The following is a 17,160-nucleotide window of genomic DNA, read 5'->3' as shown; positions in this document are numbered from 1 at the left end:
ATGATTAGACCAACTAATAATATCATTATAAAAAGTAGATAGATCAAATTGGTTAAAATATATTCCAACTCATTGTACTTTTTATATATTTAGAACTTAGTCCATTTATTTTTATATTCAAAAATTTAGTGCTTACATTTTTTATTTTAAAAATTAGGTTCAATTATTAACATTGTTTAAATTATTATTGCGACATTTTGAAATTAAAAAATTACTTGATTAGTGGTGTAACAGAAAACATTGTTACGAATCTAAATTTAATAAATAATTTTAACAGTATTAACAATTAAATTTATATTTTTAGACGTAAAAACTAGAGAGATTAAAAACTAAAATTTCAGTATCGTAGAGGGACTGCAACTCCAGTTAGACCTTTTAACTTTTCCGCTCTATCTTATATCCTTTTTTTTCATGGTTATCTGGTTCAAGTTTCAACTCCATTAATGGATTATTCAATAAAAATTGAAAAAGAAGGTAAAAACCAAAAGTACACCTGTCGGACCAAAGGTAAGAGAGGACACCTGTGACATACAAGGGACATTACGCTGTGTCCCCCACCCTTCCCCTTCACCTTTCTCTGCATCTCTGTCTTGGCCGTTTTTGTATCTTTTTCTTGTCCCGCTTTACGTCAATTTGTCTAATCCCTCTTTCTTTTTCTCTTTGATCATAGTAAACAACAAAAAAAAAGGGAAAATAAGGCAAAGAAAATCTTTCATCCATGGTGGGTCTTGGCGATAACAACAATCCCAGTTGCCAAAACAACATCAGCAGCAAAGCAAAAGACAAGATGAAGAACAAGAAGAAGAAGCGTGGGGGAAGCAAGAGAAAGATGACGGCTGAGCAAACCTCGGCTTTCAAATCGGTGACCGAATGGGTTTATTTAGACCGGCACCACCACCCCAATTCTTCTTCGACGGCGGGTTTATCGTCGTGGGTGGTGGATGATTTTGGTGTGCAAAAGAGTTTGGGGAGAGGGACGGAGAAAATGGTGTTTGAATTGCATTCCCATTCGAAACACAGTGATGGGTTCTTGTCTCCTTCTAAGCTCGTTGAGAGAGCTCATGGCAATGGGGTGAGTCACAGAGCCTGGGTACTTTTTTTTTGTTTGTCATAAATCTACATCTGATATGGGTTTTAGATTTTTTGAATGAATGAATGAATAGCCGCCCATGATGTGTTTGATTGAATTGCTGAAATAGAATAGTAGTGATAGTACTTTGTTGTGTGTGAATCTGTTGGGAATTCTGTTCTTGGTGTGTCTGTTCTTGATGTACATTGTTTTTATTCAACTGTAGATTGATTTATATGGTTTGAACTCATAAGGCTATGTGACTGTACTGAAGGCTATGACTATGGCTATGCCTTCTGTTTAACATTTAAAAACCTTTACTTTTACAGGGTTCTCATTCCTCATTTTTCTTGAAATATTTATTCGTTTAGGTATGGGACATGATTGTACCATCCGAGTCAAAGTAATGTAGACTGACTTCTTCTGTCACTTGTGTTCCAAGTTTGTAATTTTATTTTTCCTAGTGCTAGTCTTTTTTGTTGCTTACAAATTTAAAGGCTACTGTATACTATTTAGTAGCTTTAGTTATGAAATCTCTGAGGATCCATATCTTTGTATGTTAGTGGTTCATTGATGGTGAAAATGGGCTATAAATGTATAGATTTTGATGGTGAGTAGCAAGAAGTGGCTATAAATATTTGTTAGATTGGCATTTCAAAGGAGGGTGTCAGGGTCATGGATGTAGGAGCTTGGTCTAATCCAGGTCAAAACTGCTTAGCAATGACCCATGACAGGTGACAAAAATTTATGTGTTTAACAGTAAAGATTCTCCTGTTTGTCTTGAGTAAAAAAATTGTACTATCTAACACTTACGTCCAAGTATTGTAGATTTTCTATAAAAAAAAGTATGGTGAGACTGACTTTCATGTGTCACTTTTGCTCCAAATTTGTAATTTCATTTTTCCTAGTGCTGGTCTTTTTTTCTTGCTTTCATATTTAAAGGCTAATGTATACTATTTAGTACCTGCAGTTCTGAAATTTATGAGGTTTATTGATGGTGAAAAATGGGTTATAAATGTATAGATTTTGATGGTGAGTTCCAGCAAGAAGTAAGCTGCAAATGTTAGTGAGATTGGGATTTCAAAGTAGGGTGTTAAGGGTTATGGATGTAGAAGCTTGGTCTACTCCACCTATGAAGTAAATAGATTCTAGGTTAGGCACATAAATGGTCAAAACTACTTAGCAATGATTCATGACAAGTGACAAAAATTAATATGTTTAACAGTAAAGGTTCTTCTGTTAATCATTTTCTTTTTAAACACAAACACAATCATATGACTGAAGAAACAGAAAAGAAGTTTCTGTAATTGAAAATAGGACAGGTTTTTGGTAGTTTTTTAATGATGTTATTTGCCTTATTTTCTTCTTTTTGAATAGTGAAATATTTTCTTCTTTTTTTTGGTTTAAGCCAGTTTTGTTTTAACAACCCTTTTACTGTGACATTGAACACTCTTTTTGGTTTAATGTTGCTTTGACTTTGCATTTGAACAATTCCTTTGCACATGCATGCATGTATGTATGTGTCTCTAGTGTGGTTTGTTTTCGGTATGTGTGCATATACCTTTTGCTTGAGTTTGTAGTTTCCGGTTATTGTCCTGATAAAATGGACTACTCAGACTTATGTTTCTTTGGTTTGGTAACTTTGGCATTTTTATCTAGGAAGCTGTTACAGAAGAAACACACTATGGAATGGCTGAATTAAGCTTGAATTCCCTAGTATATCTGAACTTTGAGAATAAAAGGCAAATTACGAAACCAATTTCTAGTATTTTAGGAAGAATTCACGGATCCTTTACGTGGAATTATCTATTTCTAACATATTGTAACTTTGTAATCTTCGTATTTATTTCTTTCTACTGTTTCTTTGAATAAATTGGCAGTTTTACATATCGATTCTTTAATCCCTTTTAAGTAATTGGAATATGATTAGCATATTGTGTTCAGAACAGGTGAAAGTTCTTGCTCTGACAGATCATGATACAATGTCTGGAATCACCGAAGCTGTAGAAGCTGCTCGCAGATTCGGTATCAAGATAATCCCAGGTGTTGAGATCAGCACCATATTCTCTCCAAGGTTCTTGTTTGATTAATACAATTATCATCGTAAATGAAAAAAAAATATTTTATTTGTAGAATCAGTCGTAGAAGTGGCTCGCATATTGTTTGGTTGTTTTCTGTGTATTTCTACACCTCTTATGTTTCATTTATTGATTCAAAAGCAGAAATCCTGAAATGGAGGAACCAGTGCACATCCTTGCATATTACAGCAGCTGTGGGCCCACGAGGTACGAGGAGCTGGATAAATTATTGGCTAACATAAGGGAGGGACGTTACGTACGTGCTAAGGACATGGTTTTGAAACTCAATAAACTCAAGCTACCTCTTAAATGGGAGCATGTTACAAAGATTGCAGGCAAGGGAGTGGCTCCTGGGAGATTGCATGTGGCTCGAGCTATGGTTGAAGCAGGTTATGTGGAGAATCTAAAGCAAGCTTTTGCAAGATATTTATATGATGGAGGACCTGCTTATTCCACGTAATCTTTTCTTTGTATCTTTTCCTGCTTAACATGTTCAATGCATATTTCTTCACGTTTGGTGATGATTTATGAAGAATTTGTTTTGGTCCTTGTTACAGAGGAAGCGAGCCTCTTGCAGAAGAAGCAGTGCAGCTGATATGTGAAACCGGGGGTTTAGCAGTTCTCGCTCATCCTTGGGCACTAAAAAACCCGATTCCTATCATAAGACGGTTAAAAGATGCAGGCCTTCACGGAATGGAGGTTTATAGAAGTGATGGAAGACTGGCAGGTATTAGATTTGCTGTCTTAATATCCTTTCTTTAACATCAGCATGTTTTCATTTGCGAACTTGGACAAAAAAAAATTAGAATCGTGCTCATGGTAATGCTCCATTATTTTCATACAGTTGCACAATTAGATTCTACACCTGCATAATTGCATATTTGCTTTAGGCAAAGATGATCCAAGACTGCTGCTAGTTAAAAGCTTTTTACGTCTTTTGGGTTTACACTTTACAGCATACAATGACTTAGCGGATACGTACAACCTTCTGAAGCTTGGAGGGTCAGATTATCATGGGAGAGGTGGCCATGGTGAGTCCGAACTAGGAAGCGTGAACCTTCCAGTGGTGGTTCTGCACGACTTTCTTAAGGTAGCTCGACCTATCTGGTGCAGTGCCATTAAGGACATTCTAGAGGGTTATGCAAAGGAACCCTCTGATACAAACCTCGCCAAGATAGCCAGATTTACAAGGATGGGCAGTTTCAAGGGAAGTACTCCCTTGAGTTGTGGCAAGGACTTGATTGATCGTTGTTTAGCATCGTGGTTGACTGCAGAAGAACAGCAGAATGATGAATTCGAGGCCATTAGGTTGAAGCTTTCCCATGCTACGATCAACCTCAGTGGAGTTCAAGTTCCTATAGAGACCAAATAGTACTTGATTGGAGGGAAAAAAAAGAGATTAGGTACCATTTGATTCTTGCCATTGTTGCAAAGATAAAGAGCGAGTGGCATATTCCTTTGGTTTTGTTCAAATCTGAACTAGAACTAATCATATTTGGTGATTCAACCCGTGTGTATTTTTGGTTTTATTGCCTAATTATAAACCATGTACCATCTATATCTTGCCTTATTTTTTGTTCTAATGCTTTGCTCTCTAGAAGTTCACTAATATCTCTATTATTTTTATTTTCTTTAATTATTAATTTTTAAAAAAATATATATTTAAAAATGATAAAATATTCCCGTGCCAAAAAAACCCTACTATTAACTATAATTTACATTATAAATTTTAATTTTAATTTTAAATTTTCAAATAAATCAAACTTTTGATTTAATTAAATTACATCATTTAACTTTAATTTTAATAACTTAAGTCACTTATAATAACAACGAAATAATTGAATCTAGATCGTAAAATAACCTTCAATAAAAATGGTATTGCACTGGATGTTAAGGTCCTCACATCAAGGAGGTTATAGCTATTTGGAAAATCGAAAAAAGCCATACAAGAAAGGGGACATGATTTTTTTCCCTTTTGGGGTTTCAAGTTAAAAAAGAAGAAGAAAGGATGAAGGTTTTGTCAAATAATTTCGGTTACTAGAGAAGTCACGAAAGTTTAGGGAATATTCAAAAAGAAAGCAAGGAGTGGAAAGAGAGGAATCTTTCAAAGTTATTTTTAAGAAAATTAAATTTTCAATTACTTAAGAATAAACTCATAATTATTATTCAATCGGAAATTAAATTATTTTAAGAAATCATTATTCAATTGATTATGAGTTTATTCTTAAGCGTTTTTTTCCCATTTTCTAATAATTAAAACAAAAATAAAAAGAGTAAGGATCAAATTGACAAAACTATAAAAATTGAGGAGCTAAATTTGCAATTGTACCTAATCTTTTAATAAGTTGAGTAGCAAATCGAAAAGCAGAAAACCAATTTTGAGCAAAAATTAGAGAAACTAAATTTGCACAAATCATTAAGTGAATAATAAGAATAGGTATATTAATATATTATTAAGTTTTTTGGTGTTGCCATTAAATAGTATTAGTAGAGAAAAGTTTCAGACAAAATATGCAATAATTTTAGAAACTGCTTGGTGTTAATAAGAATTAAAACAAGAAAAATCAATTACAAATTACAAGTGCATAGATAAATTATATTCTCTTTAAGACTCTAATATATGGGGCAAACCAGACAATTTCAGCAATGATTTGAAGGACCAATGTCATACACTCTTCGGAATAAAACAGCAGCATGGATGGATCCCTATGAATGCACCAACAATTTAGCATCCGAACCATCGGAAAAGAAAAAGAACTATCGTGTTGAAAGCCAAGAAAAACTATCGTGTCGAAAGCCAAGGTCGTGTGTGGGAATAAACGTGCAGACAAAATTATCTGAATTTTCCAATTTCCATCTTTTTCTTCATCCTTCTTTGACCATGGTATACGAACGTGTCGATTATCCCTGCGACTGTGAAGATACCTGAATGGGAAGTAATACAATCGCATTAGGACTAGGTTCAGTCATGAATAATTTTATTACAAGTCTTCGTTTTTTTTTTTTCTAAACTACTCTTACACGATACATATTCGGACATAGTATGATAATATGACCAACCGTCCACAAATATCTGACATTCAAGTAGGAAAATATAGTGAATAGTAATGATAGTACCTCCGATTACAGCACAGATATTGGTGATGAAGTGCAAAAATGAACTATGCTCCTCCTTAAAAGTGACCTGCACAAGGAAAAACGAAATGTGATGTTATACCGTGTTTTTCTAGATGTTTTTAAGTTAATATCTTTAGCAAATCAACATTAGATTATGTTTCCCTCTCTTACTTTTCGATGCATATCTTTAATCACCATTCAAATGTATCAGCTTCTGGACTCTGATCGGGTCCTATGCATGTGAACGGTGAGGAAAGATGTATATAAAAATAACAGAGGGAAACCAAAAACCTTGCAACAAGGACTACCATGAAGCTTTAAGCAGGCAAAGCACACGAGACTTTCCAATATACGCAGACTACCATGTTTATCTAAGGTTTTAGGGTTCAAGTGAAGAGAAAGTAAGAAAACAACTTAAAACAAACCAAACACGAGACAAGACGACAAAATGAAAAGCAACTATGCGGCTCGACTTCTCATTTTTCTTTAAGTACTCATGTCTGACAAAATCCGGACATGAATATCAGGATATCATACCTCCAAGGGCCCTCAAAAATATGGAAAAGCTTGAAAGAAATTGAACATGCTTGTGTAAGACATATCCATACCCGACCCACACCTCCAAGTCAAAGTAACATAAACAAACAATATGGAGAATAAAAAAAAGATTCTACTGACAGCAGAAATTACCTATATCGTCATGAAACTACACTACAGATACCTTGTCGAACATGAAAGGAACCTACCTTGATCGGAGAAAAGTCATAGTAGAAGAAAACTCCAGGTTGAGAATTAGGGCTAATGTACTCCAAATCCTTGAAATGCTCCGTCACGGAATACTGTGCAATAGGAATGCTAGCAAATCTCAGAACATGATGCTATATATATGATAAAAAAAAATGTGATTCTTATTCTCAATGTGCCAACTTTCAAGCAGTACCTGATTCGAGTTAACAGTGCGGCCTCTAATGTCAGTATATATTGTGGGTACAACCTGCAATATTAAACAAGATATTGGTTGAGACAAGTCCGTGCATTGGCTCCATGTATGTGAGAGAGATCAATACTCTAAAATTTTTTCATTCTTTCCAAAACTGATTCCCCCAACCTACTGCCATTGGCATGAAAATGACAGTGAAGTCGCAGGATAATGTTAATCTGCCAATAAAAGAGCTTAAAAACAAGGAACATTCATAGATACTTCAAAATACCAACCTTGATGAAGTACTGGTACATCCCATTTGAGGTTTCATGGGTCCAATGTCCCCTAAAATAGTGATAAGAAATAACCATTAAAAAATTTTAGTACTTGCATTTGGTTTCACTTTCATATTGAAAAGGAACATACCGAAAGAATAAATAAGTCTTTAAAGAGTGAGAGTGCCATGAAGAAAAAGAAAGAACTATTACCCATCAAGAGGATTTACCACACCCGGGAAGTATTCACCAAAAGCTAACCTATTGATTCTGTGACTTATCTATGTTGTACACCACAAATATAAAGTATCAGTACCATTCAAAATTTGTAACAAATGTAAAGCATATATATAAATATATATATCAGCACATAACAGTTCCATTAAAAAATGGAACTTAAATACAAAGATGGGTCTCACATTGTAACTGTCCTTATGGACAGACATCAAGTCATCAAAGAAAATGTTCGACTGATGAAAAGTTTTGCCAGGTGCAAAATGAAAATTTCCAGCAACCCTATTAACTTCAAGAGATCCTTGAACATTGCATCCTTCACCCTCCTGCTCTTTTATCCTTTCGAAAAAGCCTTCTCTTTTGCACTGGACAGCAGAAAAGAAAAAAAACAAAAGAGAGTAAAAACCGAGAAATATCAAGACAGAAAGTTCAATTTGTTTTCCTGTTGTAGGGAGCAAGAGGATGAAAATTTTCCAAAATATAAGATCCCATCAATTCTTAGCACATGCAGTACATAAATACCAAACAGCACCAAAACAATACTCAAGGAAAGAACTTGCAAAGAAACCTGGTCAATCAAGTCTGCATTAGTCATTGCCCACCCTTTTCGACGATATGCGTCACGAACCTCTTCGCAGGAGTTACAACAGTCATCATCTGACTGCACCATAGTGAAGGGAAAGAGAAAACCTTTCATAAGTGGTATGCAAACAATAAAATAATTAGCAAGGATGTTACATATGGGATAAGCATTCCAGTTAAGCTTGTATAGCAACCTTAACATCATTTTATCATACTAATTTCAGTAGTGTCTTCAAGGATAAGCCAGAAGTAAAGATTTACAAACTGCACAAAGATTAACTTAAGGGGAATTTAGCTCCCAAAGGGTGAAAAAAGCTGATATATGAAGTATACTTTTCCTAATTATCGTTTCTAGTATAGCCAACTTTTTAAGAAAACACTAGGTTGTTCTAGAGTCGATTTGTATTTCACATAGAATGTTGTAGTTTCTCCATGATCTTTAATTTTAATACAATAACAAGAGGTTCACATGTATAGCAGAGACAAATTTAGAGAAATAAACTACAAATTAATGTAACAATCACAAAAAAACAAGTATCCTGGTTTTAGAGCAATAAATAGTTTCTTGAATATCTCATGAAAGTTTTCCAGCCAATTACCAGTCATCCATTTAATTGATGTTACTCAACATGCTCCAATAACAGAGTGAGAAAGAGATAAGGACTTCTAGATATAGTACATACCTGCTCTGCACCAAAGCACGAACCACAATATGTCTCATTTTGTTCAAGCCTGCCACCATGTCTCTGCAGAGGTTTCTCAATCTGAAAGAAAAAAGAAGAAGAAAAATGAATTAGGCCAAAACAAACCAAATAGAGTTAATGACATAAACAAGTAAAAAGAAATACGAAGAAGACTATTTAATTAAGGAGTGATACCATCAAATGCCAATATGTCAGAAACTTAGGGTAAAGGAGATTGCAACATCTTACTAAGGGTCCTTAGTGCAAAAGTATACCCGTCACATGTATGACCAGTAATTAACAATTAAACACTCAGATAAGATTAGCATCCTAAAGCTGCTATCTTTCCTTACTGGTTAACAGAATAAGCCTGAAAACCTCGTTTTTCTTTCTTGCATGTTTATTTTTACTTTTCCTCGTGTTTTACCTTCAAAATCTAAACCCAGAGGAACCTTTAAGAAAAAACAAAAGTTTTCAACATCTTCTCGATTCTGAACTTCAAACCATTACTTAAAAATTTTCAGTCACCACGGGGACTGCTGCTGGTAGATCTGTTCTAAAACAGCCGATATGCATTAGAACTTAAAAACTTATATTCTCTCTTTTCTTAAATAGAAATATAATACTAAAACATAGATAATAATCCATTGTTTCCAGTTTCTTATCTTCTCTTACCAAGTTAAATGGCACTGAGGATTAACAGATACACACTCATGAGGCATAGAAGACTATTTTAGAATTCTTTGATATCTCCAACTTTCCTTAAAAACTAAGCTACATAGCCTATTGGTGGAATATGTTTGGCAAAAAGCTCATTATCTTTGCCTAGAAGAACTTCACACTATTTGATCATGTGCCTCAACTATAGTTGTATTAGGAAGCACAAAAAACTTCCCTTCGAATATTAAAAATCATGTCTTCACTTTCTTTTTAATACTTTATATCTTTCAATTGTTCCTATCTAGCAAATTGACAACCTTGTAACACATCATTCTACGGTACATAAATAATTTCTATTAAAGGCAAGTCATGCTTCAAAACCAAGAAATGCAAATGCAAACAAGAAGGGCTAAAGAATTATATTTCAAATACCTTTGGTGCTCCTATACCATCTGGCTTGGATTCTATCACATCACCGTTAGTATTGATTCTTTTCTTAATTATATCATGTTTCTGCACATAGACATTGCAAGTTCACGAATGGAAGCAGTTAAAATAAATCAAAATAAAACAGTTAAAACAGTGAGCAATAATCATCTGAGCATCTGCTGCACTGCACATACTATGTCAAGATGTTGCTCGCCACTGATATCCATAGCATCAACACTGAGTATCGAACAGGGAATTGCAGGAAAAGTGACATCAAACTGCCAGTCCAAACAGAAATGGGGTGTAAACAAAGCATCAAATATTGTTTTACTAATACATTTAAACCACGAAAACAAACAAACATGAAAAATTTTCAACATAAAAGGCTCTAACATTTGCTTTGAGCATTCCGCATCAGTAGTAGATCAAGTAGAAAGTTTTAAAAAATATTATGATAACGCACACACAAGACATAAACTTGAAACAACGTATAGAACTAACTTTTAGAAGTCAACAAATTTGGAATATGAGCCCAGGAAAGTCGTTTAACAACAAGTGGGAAGAGAGATGGTTACATTTATGCGTAAGGTTTCCCCTCTTGAAGTATCCACCAATAGCTTCGTCTCCGTAACGGTGTGCAGGTACAATCCTGCAAAAGAAAAAAGCAGTCCACATAATCACAATACTCATGATAGAAGAATTAAACATCACCAGGTCCCAACAACAAAGTTATAATTTTGTATTAAAAACATATAATGAGGATTTCATTCTAGTCTAAGTTGCTTAACTTCCAGTTAATTGCTTATAAAATTAACACCTTAAGTGAAAGACCAAATATAAAAGGCAATTAATGTAGCTTCTAAAATACCTGTATCTACATTTGTACAAAAACTTTTATACTCACTTACTCAAAGATCTTACCTTTCAATTGAACACACACACACGCACAAAAAAAAAAAAAAAACCCAAATTTGTAAAGTTATATATACATACAAAAATTCAAACGACCCGAATTTGCATATGCAAAAATAAGATCAACCTCAAATTTGCATATATAAATATAAGAACAACCCAAAATTGTAATGTTCATATTCATAAAAAAAATCAAAAGAAATAGAACAAAAGATTGACTTACTGAATTCGGAAAAGACGAGTAAGAGTATGGCAAGAGAAGAGACAAGGGTGATAATGCCACCGGAAAGTGAACGGGTGAAGAAATCTTCATTGACTTTCGGGTAGGCGTCTAAATTCCGTAGCTTGCTTAAGACGGTGTTCTTCATGGCTAACCCCTTTTTCTCCGGCGTCGGAAAAAAAACACTAAACAGAAACCAAAAAACAAAGATCCCCAAGCTTTGAAACCCTCTAAAGAAAGAAAAAAATTTGGTCTAAATTATATGTTTGCTTGTGTTTTTATAAGAAAATAACTAAATAAATTACTATGTACAGAAAGAAAAAGATGCTAATCCAATTAAAGGTTGGGTTTTATTTTTATTTTTATTTTGAAGACGGCGGCGCTTACGAGAAAGCCAGAAGGAGAGAGAGTGAGAGAGAGGCCGTCGTCAAAGGCTACCCTCTGGTACTAGTTTCAGTGAATTTACATAAATGGGCATTAATCATGGAGTGCAATCAAATGGGTCAAAAGTCCAATTTGATGTGTTAAAATGTCGAACCGCGTTCATATTTGGGAATTGTTCTTTCTTTATTCTTTTTTACTAATTTCCACTAAAGGTAATTTTTAATTTTAGTCCCTTTATTATATTAAAATTTTAATTTAATCCATAAAGTTAACACTATTAACTATTTTAATATTTACACCAGCAAGGGGGCTGGCAGGGGGCAGTACCCTAAAATGAAAACCTTTTCATTTAAATCTTTTAAAACTTTTAAAATTTTAAATTAATAAAGGTAAAATTACAATTTAACCCCTAAAAATAATAATAAATTGATTTAATCTTTTAAAAATTATAAAGATATAGATTATTATAATGATGAAATTTTATTTTTACTATCGTAAAAATTATAAATTAATTTCAGACCGCTAAAAAATTTTCTAGCTTCGTCGCTGTACATCAGCATTTTAATCAAAATGGTCCTTCAACTAACTAATAACATTATAAAAAATATCACTAATATAATGATATTATAAAAGTAAAAAAACCAAATTATATCAAATCAAAGTATCAAGAATAAATCTCAAATTTGAGCTAAAACCTGTTTAAAGTCTGAACTACCTCTACTTAAGCTTGAAATCTTGTCGATGATTTCGACAAAAATGTTAAGCCCCCAAGAAAAAGAGAGAAACTAAGTACATTTAAGATAAGAGTTGGACTTAGGCTTTAACATAAAAATTAAAATTTTAACAACATATAATATAATAATGTAAGCATTAAAAATATGAACATGTTTTAGTAAAATTTGAGATATATATTTTAGTTAAATCCAGTTTAAATAAGAGAAACCTACCATTAACAACTAATTTGAGCATAGTAAACTAACAAAATCATAACTAACCATAAATAAATAGATAAAATAACAGTTTACTTTTTGTCCATAATAGCCTTGGAAATTTGTAACTTTTTCCAATTTTAGTCCCACATTATCACATAGATTAAAATTAGGAAAAGTTGTCAAATTTTAAAAGTAATGTGAATAAAAAAAATTCAAGGAGTAAGTTGAGAAAAATCACCAAATTTAGGACTAAATAACTATTTATCCTGAGAGAAAAGAAAACATTCACACCTTTCCTAATCGGGTTTTGTTGGCAGAATGAAGAACACTGATTTTCTGTGTGAAAATTCTTGTGACAAAAAAAAGAAAGGAATTTGTCCTGTTTATATAAATGTACTGCTTTATGGCATTGTTTCACAATTTAGGAAAATATTATTGTCCCAACTTGTAATTTGTTAGTAGTCTTGGTTTTTTGTTCCTTGTTTAATTTATTGCACTTCTTTTACACGTTTTCCAACTTTTTCCTTCATACAAAATATAGTTTCATTAACGCTTTTTTTGTTTTTTTGTTATTTCTTTTGTTGTTGGTGTGTTGTAGAATTTATCATGGGTGGAGCGACACAAGGCTCGTTAAAAAAGTGAAATGACTTTAAGTAAAAATATAAGTTTAAAAAACGGTTTACATAAAGAATAAGACCCATTTTCTAAACGGGTTGGGTCTTAAGTAAGAATTTTTTTGCCTGGGCTTGACTTGAATTTGGCTAAAATTTTTTTCTTTTGTTTTTTGTTGTTTTGATATCATTTTGCTATTATATTGCTAATGTACAACCCTTAGTTTATTGCTAATTTTGCTACTATTTTAGAGACATTTGTTAGCTAAGTTGCTAATATATTTTTAATTTGTTGGAAAATATTTGTTTTAAATTTTTTAGTGTATTCTATATATTATATTTTTTAATTTTATTTTCATATAAAAAATATTAATAAGGACGGATAAGGCTAGACTTGGGTTTAGCATTTTTTATCTGGGTTGAGCTTGGGCAAAATTTTAGACCCATTTTCTGAGTCGAGTCGGGCTCAAGCATAGAAAACGGGCTTAAAATTTTACATCAGCCCAACACATGATTAGGTCTAGTGTGTTGGTTCTATACTTTTTTATGGGTTGAATTATTTGTTTAAATTCGAATGTAAGGATTTTAGTAAAAATATTAGGTCTGTTTAAAATATGGGTTAGGTTCAAAAGTTTAAATATTCAAAGCTCAAAGTCTGACATGGCCTGACTTTTTTTTATAAGTTTGTAATATATTATATTGGAAAAATATTTGGTATGCTGCGAGTGAAGTTTTTAGACTCCATGAGAAGGATTATGGGGTTGACGAGTGTTTTACAATGATATAGTAAAATATTTAAAAAAATAGATACATGGCCATTTTTTAAGACTACTTGTGGAATAAAAAAAAATTACACTGCTAGCATAACCAAACACTCACCCTATCATATTATGTTTTTTTTTTTATGTAGGTTTAAATCTGTCAAAAGTCCATATACTTTTTTAAAAATTAAAATTTAGTCTTTATACTTTAAATTTGAGATATTGAGTCTCTATACTTTTTTCTTTTTTTAAAAATCTTGGTTGCTTCATCAATTTTTGTAACCTCCCCAACCCGGCCTAGACGTTAGGCCCGAATTCGGAAGATTATATTGGCCACTGAGATGGCCTAGCAAAATTATCAAAATTTATAAAACAGACATTTTAAAACATTTGTTTATCTTAGAAGAAAACTTAGCTTATTTTTAAAAAGACTCACTAGTGGACGTAAATACGATTAATCTAATATTTTTCTTGAAAAAGGTGATTACCATTGAAAACTTAATTAATTTTTATTTTATTTATTAGTCAAAATAAATTTATAACATAGCAAATGAAAAAGTGATATTTAGTTTTAATTAAGTACAATCAAAATAGTTTTACGCATAGATAATTTAAATCCGTCTTTCAACATCCTAAAATCAAATTAAATGTCATGCATGCTAAATAAACACTAAACTTAACCTAAGTCTCATGCCACAGTTTAAATAAAATATTACAGTATTTGAATATCGGAAAATCTCAAATAATAAATCTCAAACATTTCAATAAACAAAACCGAGCCGAGACCCTTTGGATGCCTTGCTTGCGTCCTCACCTGGTAGGTTATATGTAGAGATGGAGATAACAAAGAGTGAACTATGAAGCTCAGTGTGAGTTCCATCACGAGCAAAATCAGTGCACCCGCATAAGTATACAGAAACACAACACATAGAACAATTCACAATAGCAAATTCAGAATATCGATATTTCAAATCACTCAACCATTGTATATAAGTCATCTCAGAAAATCCAGTTTGAATGCACATGCTTTATAAATGTCATGCAATTTCGGTTTAACAAAAAAAATCTACCCCATTGCTACACGCCACAATGGGAGTTCCCTAGAACTCCAACCACCAACACACTGGATTGTGGTTTAACCACCAATAGTTCGCAGATAAACTGCTAATGACTGTGGACACAACAAAATCCCCATAGATCGAATTTGCCTCTAGTTGTGGATACACAACAAAATAATGCAGGTAAAATCTGCCACTGGCTGTGGATGCACAACATGTTTGTAGGTAATAGCTGCAAAAGGGTTGTAGATGCACAATAAAACGTTGCAAGTGGAATCTACCTATGGTTGTAGGTACACAACAAAATAATGCAGATAAACTGCCAATACTTCCTCTGTTCATAGTGTCTCACCCCGTGCAATGCAATATAACATGCTCAAAATAGATCAATACGGTAGCAATCTATATGCTTATAACAATTCGATATAATAAAAAATAATATACTTATAACAGATCGATTCAGTAGTAAAATTCATGCTTATTATGTTGTCGGTTTAACGGTAACACAAGGCATGTTGTATGCACAATTCTCAAATACAGAAACAATAGTTATATGTATTAATCACAATTCACGCCAATATATAAAATACTAATTTTATCAACCAGATCATGACTTATAACATTATTCATATCATCGGGGTCTTAATTGAATAAAATAAAACACTAAAAATAGTTCAAGAATCATTTAGGGGACTTATAACATTATTCATATCATCAGGGTCTTAATTGAATAAAATAAAACACTAAAAATAGTTCAAGAATCATTTAGGGACTAAACTGAGCAAATCATAAAATTCTGAGCAAAATTATAAAATTTGAAAGATAAGGGCACATGGCTGTGTGCAATGCCTTAAGTCGTGTAGAGGACTTGGCCGTGTGGCAGGTCGTATGAGAATCGAATATCATAAGGTTTCAGGCGGGAGGTCTACACGCCGGGGTGATTGGTCGTGTGGCCCTAATCCGAGGCACGATTTGTCCTAATTCGCTTGTCAAAGAACATACACCTTTCACTGATAGCCCGAGCAACTTTCCTAACAATCAAATCTGATTTGATTCACCTAAATCGGGTCCTTCAAATGACATTTATAAACAAGTTAACGATTGATTTCAAGATTTATTAGGATTATCAAAAGATTCGGCAAGAATAAAAAAAAGATTGATTAATCGAATGTAAGATTAGCGTCGGATAGAAATATTACGAAAATTTGGGATCTAAACATTGAAAACGAGATGTACTTACCAATTCTTAACAAAGGTAGGGATGTTATTGACGACAATTATAAAACTGATAAAAAGAACTATTGAATGGAGGATGATTTGAATCGAGAAAGCAAAATAATTATCAACAATTAGGATGCAAATATGGTGTAAATAAAAGAGAAAGAAAATAAAAAAGAGAATAAATAGAAAGATGAAGGGAAAATTCTATTAGGATTTGAAAATGGGCAAATTGAAATTCTAATTAGGAAAAGAAGATAAAAAGATGGTGGAATTTTAGTTCTATTAGAATTTTGAGAAGGAGCAAATTATAAATTCTAATTAGGAAAGAATTGGTTAAATTCCTAGGTGTACTTGCAATTTTCCCAATATTTTTCTGAAATTTGATATTAAAATGAAAGGGAGGAAAAGAATGATTGAACTTGAGTTCTCAAGGGGAACTAATGCTTACCCAATGGGCTATTGCACATTTTTTTGTTTATTTTTACGCTTAATCATATTGATATGTTTTTGGGGTGTTTTTGGTGAAATTATGAAATAAAAAGGGAAGGAGAGACTCTAACTTAGGACCTCCAAGAAGGATTCTAGCATGCTAACCATTAAGCCTAAATCTATTTCTTGTTTAGCTTTTACCCCCAATAGTATTTATTTTAGTGTGATTTTTATTCAAGGTTGCTAAAAATTAAAAGGAAAAGAAATGGAAGGAGTGATGTTTGGACTTAAGCTCTCTAGGAGAATTAATGCCTTAACCATTGAGCCTATTGCTCATTTCTTAACTTAATCTTATTTCTTAATTGTATATATTTATTTCGAGCTCAACTTACCTATTCTTTATTAGCTTATACATTTACTCAAACTTTTTAGTAATCTATTTAACTTATAGTTCTTAGCACATTCCATTTTAGTTTATTTATATAACAATTAATACTCATAGTCAAGTCTCATTATTAATATTTTAATTCATTTCACCCTTTTCCAATTAGATCCTAACTTAATTAAAACACACCATTTTCAA

At 32.7% G+C, this 17,160-nt stretch overlaps 2 protein-coding genes across 3 annotated transcripts; one reads left to right on the top strand and one right to left on the bottom strand.

Moving 5' to 3' along the window:
- The first annotated feature begins 365 nt into the window (after nucleotides 1–365).
- On the top strand, nucleotides 366–4,705 carry LOC105783462 (uncharacterized). The gene is made up of 6 exons (XM_012608936.2): nucleotides 366–507; nucleotides 671–1,072; nucleotides 3,019–3,143; nucleotides 3,292–3,603; nucleotides 3,705–3,874; nucleotides 4,104–4,705. The coding sequence occupies exons 2-6, from the start codon at nucleotides 719–721 to the stop codon at nucleotides 4,517–4,519; spliced, it is 1,377 nt and encodes a 458-aa protein (XP_012464390.1). The 5' UTR covers nucleotides 366–507; nucleotides 671–718; the 3' UTR covers nucleotides 4,520–4,705.
- Nucleotides 4,706–5,667: 962 nt separating this feature from the next.
- LOC105783573 (uncharacterized) lies at nucleotides 5,668–11,710 on the bottom strand. Of its 2 annotated transcripts, none has more exons than XM_012609114.2 (14): nucleotides 11,569–11,710; nucleotides 11,185–11,366; nucleotides 10,625–10,698; nucleotides 10,244–10,327; nucleotides 10,053–10,133; nucleotides 8,961–9,041; nucleotides 8,264–8,356; nucleotides 7,881–8,060; nucleotides 7,675–7,742; nucleotides 7,480–7,531; nucleotides 7,205–7,258; nucleotides 7,011–7,103; nucleotides 6,265–6,331; nucleotides 5,668–6,072 (listed from the first exon to the last, which is right to left on the bottom strand). In XM_012609114.2, exons 2-14 carry the CDS (start codon nucleotides 11,327–11,329, stop codon nucleotides 5,981–5,983), a joined length of 1,164 nt encoding a protein of 387 aa, XP_012464568.1. In that variant the 5' UTR covers nucleotides 11,330–11,366; nucleotides 11,569–11,710; the 3' UTR covers nucleotides 5,668–5,980. The 2 variants fall into 2 exon arrangements, with proteins under 2 accessions (XP_012464568.1, XP_012464567.1); XM_012609113.2 differs by having other exon boundaries at nucleotides 11,185–11,411; nucleotides 11,569–11,707.
- Nucleotides 11,711–17,160: the final 5,450 nt, after the last annotated feature.

Source organism: Gossypium raimondii, chromosome 13 (assembly GCF_025698545.1).
Source record: "Gossypium raimondii isolate GPD5lz chromosome 13, ASM2569854v1, whole genome shotgun sequence".
In the NCBI taxonomy this organism is placed as follows: domain Eukaryota; kingdom Viridiplantae; phylum Streptophyta; class Magnoliopsida; order Malvales; family Malvaceae; genus Gossypium; species Gossypium raimondii.
This window is presented reverse-complemented; position numbering and strand designations above follow the sequence as displayed.

Bases quoted from the DNA above. Each gene is read 5' to 3' on its own strand.
- LOC105783462 (XM_012608936.2), top strand. From the start codon at position 719: ATGGTGGGTCTTGGCGATAACAACAATCCCAGTTGCCAAAACAACATC. The intron at 3,144-3,291 runs GTTCTTGTTTGA...ATTCAAAAGCAG, and splicing joins AGCACCATATTCTCTCCAAG to AAATCCTGAAATGGAGGAAC. The intron at 3,875-4,103 runs GTATTAGATTTG...TACACTTTACAG, and splicing joins AAGTGATGGAAGACTGGCAG to CATACAATGACTTAGCGGAT.
- LOC105783573 (XM_012609114.2), bottom strand. From the start codon at position 11,329: ATGAAGAACACCGTCTTAAGCAAGCTACGGAATTTAGACGCCTACCCG. The intron at 10,134-10,243 runs GTATGTGCAGTG...GTCTATGTGCAG, and splicing joins GCGAGCAACATCTTGACATA to AAACATGATATAATTAAGAA. The intron at 7,743-7,880 runs GTGAGACCCATC...TGTACAACATAG, and splicing joins TCCATAAGGACAGTTACAAT to ATAAGTCACAGAATCAATAG.